The 6,694-nt window shown below is 43.0% G+C and overlaps 1 protein-coding gene across 1 annotated transcript; it reads right to left on the bottom strand.

Annotated features, from left to right (window-relative positions):
- Positions 1 to 3,992: 3,992 nt before the first annotated feature.
- LOC148207272 (F-box protein CPR1-like) lies at positions 3,993 to 5,936 on the bottom strand. Its single transcript, XM_088118444.1, has one exon. The coding sequence runs from the start codon at positions 5,192 to 5,194 to the stop codon at positions 4,100 to 4,102; it is 1,095 nt and encodes a 364-aa protein (XP_087974570.1). The 5' UTR covers positions 5,195 to 5,936; the 3' UTR covers positions 3,993 to 4,099.
- Between the last annotated feature and the right edge of the window lie 758 nt (positions 5,937 to 6,694).

Below are 6,694 nucleotides of genomic sequence, written 5' to 3'. Positions count from 1 at the left end.
ACATATTGAAATTGAAGAACTTTTGTTCCTTAACACTTTTGGTGTTGCTTCTTTCAAATCTTGCTTTAGGTTTGATGTTAAACCGATTCATTGGATTAGTCTCGATCAAGCTAATTCTGGAGTGAGTCGTCTTAGGATCTAGGAGTGACCATCGTAGATTCTAAGTCCGATCTAAGAGTGATTCATCTTCTAACCTTACTCTTGGTTGGAATCATTCGGTAAGTTAGTCGTTTTTGTGAATGTTTGCAAGGATCCTAGAAGGACCTCTAGCTTTGTAAACACGAGCAACCTTGGCGCTTATCACATCTTCTTCCTCGAGATCGGAGTAGTAAGAGTCCAGCTCTCCGACGTACTTTTCCACCAGAGATTGGGGCCCGGAGTGCTGTTAGGCCTAGAGGCCCATTTTTCAGCGTACTTCTTCTTCAGTTCGCTGAGGTCGATCTGAAGATGGGGCATGTCGGCAGCGATACCCTTCATCAAAAATTTGAAGCCTGCGTCGATGAATTCCTTAGAAACCCATTAAAGTCTGGGTGTTGCCTGAAGGCTGCTTCCAGAAGAGCTCCGTTGGCGAGACGTTCCTTATCCACCTTGAGCTCAGAGTGAGACGCCCTATCACAGCGTCCTTCGCCTCGAGGGCCTGGAGCATGTCGTCCTTCTCCTTTAGGAGTTGGAACTTCTCCTTCTCTAGCCCTTTAGTGATGGCATGGGCAGCTCGGAGGTGGGCCTTATGCCTATCGTCCTTCTTCTTCAGTAGCTCGGCCTTGCCTTCCACCTCGGCCCTCAGGATGTCCACCTCGGAGCGAGTCTTCAGTAGCTCTCCCTTCATTGTGGTGGCAGCTTCTAAGGCAGCAGAGGAGTTCTCCCTCTACTTCGCTGCCAAAGCCTTCCTTCCATCCAGCTCGGCCTTGATCATAACTGCTGAGTGAATGGAAGCAACAAACGCCTGCAAAAGGAAAAACACACGAAGGTTAGACCGAGCTACAAGTTAATTACTTTTATTTTCATAAGGAAACAGGTCCTACCTCAGCGGCGTAGTCAATGGTCCTCTGCAGCACGGACCCAGGGTCGCTCACAAACTTGGACGCCCTATGGAGGCAGCGGTCCAAGCTCGAGGCCGAGATGCGGGACACCAGATCCTTCACCCCGGAGCTTGACGGTTCAATTCGAAACTGCATGGGTACGTCGGACGTCCCCCCTATCCTCGCCTTAGGGTCGTCCACCAAGTCGACATGACTCGTGGGCAGCGGCCCACGAGGTCCAACCTCCGAGGAGGAGGTGGTTTTCTTCTTCTTTCTTCTCCTCTTCAAAGGAGAGTCTTCCCTCACCTCGCACAGAGGTGACACATCCAGCACATCGGGCTCATTCCTCGATCGCTTTTCTTTGGAGCGCTCCCCAGCAGAGTCCAACTCGATCACCGGAGTTGGAACTTCAGTAGATTGTCCGACATTGTCTTGAACCGCAGGTCGAGCCACAGCAGGGGTGATTGGCTCCGAGCTTTGAACAGCCTTAAGGGCATGAGCATGGCTCTTAGACTTCCGCTTCACGCTGCTGGAGAATCCACACACCATTGCTGCAAAACAAACAAGTAAAAGGTCAGATACGGAGGTAAAAAAAAACCAAATTCAAAGTAAAGGTTGAACACAACTTACCGAGTTCGGAGTTTCGCCTTGAAGCTTCAACCGGACGCACCAAGGGGTTGTAATCTAACAACCCAGACTGAAGGAGTAGCTTGTCGGTCACCAAGGTTCCGATCTTCCTGCCCCTTGGAAAGTGATCCTTGTAATGCTTGAGGGTGTCAAAGGCAGCTTGAGTGAGTTTGGGAATTAGGTTGTCAGTTCTTTCCCCTTCCTCCGGAATTCTAAGGAGGATGTCGTTCGGAATTTTAAACCCCCTACCGAGGGGTACGAGATAGTGCTCGATCATTTTTTAAGGATATTCCAAACCCTGGCCCGAGGTGGAAGTGTCACTATCCTCCCCATCGTCGGAAAATCTAAAGTTTTCTATCTCTTCCAGCTCGAACTCTAACCTAAGAGCTAAGTCCTCCCCAGAGTCACTTGGCTTGGGGGGCGAACTGCTTATAGTCCGACCTGCACTATCTAAACTATCACTACTAGAGGGGGAAGACATGAAAACTACCATAGTTGAAGATAAGAATTAAAGCAAGGAAAATGACTGACCTACGGAGGGTTCGAGCTAGTCTAAGATCGAACTCCATAAATTCAGGGAACGTAAGGTTTGACCTGAAGTCCCAGAACTATTTATAGCTAATCGGAAAAACCTCTGCGCCGTACACGTATAATGAACGAGCGGCTAGGATCATCTCGAGATTCGTAACGACGGAATACTTGAGTACTCCGACAGCCTGGCAGATCGAAACGTCTTCCACAACGGTCGCATTTTTTCTATGAATTAGAAGTCGCCACGTGTCCAAAATTGAGTCGGGTAAACTTCTCTGCCAGATCGAGATCGAACCTGACAGAGAGGGGGCCAATGTTTAGGGGTAAAAATACCTTGGACACGTGGAGGACACTCATTGAAGTTCAAGGAATAAAATATCCCAGGTCCACCTCGAACCTGCAGAGGTGATTGGGTTCGCCCATTGAAAAAGGCTAATTATAGATGCTGTGGTTCGACTTGATTGGGGTTCGATCTGCTCGGAACTCGACAGGTCCGACATGAGAAAAAACATATAACCGTCGATCGTCAGTGCTGTCGGATCCACCACCTATAAGTAGGGGGCCTCATTTCACGCTCAGGTATCGAATCTCATCTCGAACTTAATATTGAGTCCGACCTACACTGACTTTAGTGTCGGAGAGTTTGCCTTATTGTGCAGGTTCACTCTTGAGTTCAGGTCGAGCCGGGGACCGGGTTCGAGCTTGGTTCATCAAACAGCATTGTGCAATCCTTTGCATAAACAAACATCAAACAAAAAATGCTAACATAGCAACGTAAATATGCCATAGTTTATTCATTTATTATAGTGTCCATTATAGCCTTTAAAAAATCCTATCAAAAGTCATTGACTTTTAATAGCATCAGCTGGCATGACTGCAAATAAACTCTAACAAAGTCATTTATAGCATTTTCCATGAGATATCGTATCCCTTTTATTGTGAGCTAATATGCAGTAGGTGTCATAGATGGGCTAGATATCTACATCCAGACGACTGTTGTGACGTTGAACGAACACGAAGTTAACCCCATTTTGCTCGATGCCCCTTTCCAAAAAGCGGAAGGCAGCGGAACTACAGAACTAGGATTCTAAGAAATCCGGGTCCCCAAATGCTCATTAGCAGACTGTATCTCCTACAGCTGGTTGAGTGAACACTCAGCAATCCCCAACTTTGACCGCATTATAATTCTTTTAAAATAATTTGTCTCAAACATTTTTAAATGGTACAACACCACCAGCTATCCTACTTTTTGAAAACAAAACTTGATATAATTGTTGTCGAGAATCTCAAGACTTATTTTTTAATAACTTTTCTATAATTTATTGTACAAATATTAATGTTTCATTCTATACCAATCCTTCTAAATTTGGTTGCTCTTATTTTATTTAATTTTTAATTTGTATTATGCATAGCGTAAGAAGTCAACAAAAGTTTTTAAAAACTTCTTTTTTTAATTTTCATTTAAAGTTAATAATTTAGACTACTATATCTTATAAACTTACATTGTCGGGTCATATTTTTTAAAAAATTATAATAAATCTATTATTCTAAAGTATTATAGGTATGAACAATAATTATCTTTCTAAATTTCATCATCTTCGTTAACTTATATATAAAATTTAGTAAATTATGAAATTGATCTATAAGCTTTCAGAGTTGTATCGGGTAGGTTCCAAAAAGTTTAATGTCGAAAATGTTTTAAAATTTATAATTTAAATGAACATGTGTATGAGTTTTATTTTTTTTTTTGTTTAATTAATATATTCATAACCTATCAAAGGATATTTTTTTAATAGATATAAAATAAAAAATTCAAAGAAATGACAAATTTGAAAGTTAAAATAGAAAATTTGAAATAAGGCAGCGTAATATCAAAACATATTAACTAGTAAGCCTAGTGGAAGTAAAAACTTAGTCTACTGTTACAACTTGAAGTTATTTGAGTTGACTGGCAGTAAAGTCTTGACAAAAACTGTAGCTTGAAACTTTTCGGGGAGTCCTTTTACTGGAAGCTGTAGAAAGCATTGGGTATTGAGATTGTATAAAATGAGCTGCCCGTCCTTAGCTTCCATTACAAGTTCTTGAGAGCTTACAAACACCAATGGCCTCTCGATTCCTGAAATAGGGCCGATTGTGAATACCTTGGACCATGAATTGTCCTTCCCCATCGCCCAAATTTGGAAGGTTGTTTCAACCTTATTAGGATCGTAATAAAACAGCACAATCTGTCCCGTCCAAACAACAAGACTTCTGTGCTCGGCGCTCCCCCACGCGAAACACTCCGGCATCGGAATCCTGCCGAAAACCTCCTCGCTCATGTCGAACCACTGGATGATTTCACTCCCTCCATCCTCTATTGCCCTCCAGTAAAACCTTCCTTCGTGATACATCTCGAACGAAGGCGCCCAAAATACACTCCCACAAGCACGACTTTCGATTTCTCTCCAACCATCTTTCGCCAAATCGTACACTTCTGTTTTGTAATATGGATATGCATATTCTTCACGAACTTCCACAACCCTAACAGCCTTGAAATCCCTAGATTTCTGATCGTACCCGAATCCAACGGCATCCATGCTTGTACCGGTTCGGTCGAAGGGATCATCAGAGGGTTTGGTCAAGAGAATTGACGGTGGCAGCTCGCGAAGCTCTCCGGTTGCTGGATTACAGAGGAAAATATCGTTGGGGCTAAGAGAGAGGCAAATTAAGCCGTGAGAATAGCCGCTAAGTCCACAAAACTCAAAAACCTCAGGTAATGGAAAATCCATGTCCACAACGGCAGATGGGAGGGGAAATTTGAGGAAGCTGAGCATAGTTTCGTTCTCCCCGGACTCCTCGTTTGCTATTGTACGCTTCACAAGAAGGTTTCGGTGTTGCAGATAATCCGCAAAATTAGGGTCGTTAATTAGGACATACATGTATTTGGAAACACATTTGAGTCGAGCAACACATTCCGGCGGGAGCTGCGACAGAATCTTGATCATCAATTCTTGTGATAGATTTTCCCAACTCGCCATTTGAAATAATTTTTTAGGAACCCAACGCGTCCCCTCTCCTCTCCTATTTCAATAGAATTCGAATTCTTTATGTAGGATTGTAAGGCCGTGGCATTTTAGTGGCATAGCATAAGATTTGGAGAGCAAGCACTTCTCGTGCTGTGGGGTCCACATATTTTTAAAATTTTGTTGTTTTAAATGTTAAAGTTAGAAAGATGTGGGTGGGTCGTCCCGTGAACCTTGCGAATCATGCCATTTAGTTTTTATTTTTTAACATATATTCTTTTATTTATTTTTTTTATTTTGAAAAACAACATATTTATTTACTGGAAGATATAGAGTATTTCCACAAATCAACCCAAAGAGAAGCAAGGAATAGAAAGTCGGGTGGGCCGCAACACACCTCACGTACTTTATTTAATGGACTCTGTTGGATGATGAACATGGATGTGCCACATATGATCAAGAATTTGACTTATAGCCCAACGTAAAATACTACGGACATAGTCGGGCCAAATGATATGTATGCCTTCATGTTCGAGCCCTAGTGTGAACTATTAATAAGGTGTTTTATAATTGCGTATTTCCCACTACCATAAGTGCTATGTTGAAATCCACTGAACGTGCTACGTGGCTGAGTAATGGTTCACAATCCTTAAACACCTATAAATACAAGAGTGCATTGCATATGAGCTTTCAAGTTCTAACAGTAATTTTATAATATCTTATTTTGTGTTTGTTAAGATTGATTGTCATCTGGACAATTGGTCCCACTATTCAATCCATAACGAAAGCTCAACGCAAACTCTTATTTCCTGCGTGTATGGCCGACCCCATTGGCACATAGTAGAGGAGAGTGTGCCTGATACACCTATATATTTTATTTTAGTTTTTCTTCAAAGCTTAAGGTCAATTTTCAATATGGCTATCATTAACTCAACATTGTCTTGGGTTTTAATTAGATACTTTATTAAGTTTACCTCCCCTTAGTTATTCATTCAAATTTAGAGATTCTCACTTAGCCTTTGAATCAATTAAAACTAATCAAATACCTTAATTGCCACATAGTAGAGGAGACGAGGACCAAACACTACCTCCCCCAACTCAATTCCGGAAAAATAAATAATAGGCCTATGAGTTGATATCATTAAAATAAGGGGAGAAATGTCTATTGTAGCCCGTACCAAGGTGGTGGTTACAATGAGGGTGTTAAAGTCCGCTCTCTTAATCAGACTCGATCTTCTCAACTTAAAATGCCTTGCCTCGCCGCACGCCCATCAGCGCCCGCATGCCCCATGCGCATCCCCTTGCCGCCCATGCTTGCGCACCACACCATGCCATCGCCTATGCCAGTGTGCCTCACCAGCTACCACACGCTAGCCAGCATGCAGCCCCCCATGTCTGCACCTGCCACCGCGTTGTCTGCCCTACATGCATCTTCCCCTTGCATGCGCCTCAACCCCCCATCGGCGCCTCCACACACTTGATGCCGCCACCCTTAGCACCACCCTTTTGCCGCAA

The sequence above is a fragment of the Momordica charantia genome, unplaced genomic scaffold (genome assembly GCF_013281855.1).
Source record: "Momordica charantia cultivar OHB3-1 unplaced genomic scaffold, Mcharantia_2.0 BLBB01000157.1, whole genome shotgun sequence".
Lineage (NCBI taxonomy): Eukaryota > Viridiplantae > Streptophyta > Magnoliopsida > Cucurbitales > Cucurbitaceae > Momordica > Momordica charantia.
Note: the sequence above shows the minus strand (reverse complement) of the source record. Positions and strands in the feature narration are given on the sequence as shown.

Excerpts from the sequence above, each read along its gene's own strand:
- LOC148207272 (XM_088118444.1), bottom strand. The coding sequence starts at position 5,194 with ATGGCGAGTTGGGAAAATCTATCACAAGAATTGATGATCAAGATTCTG.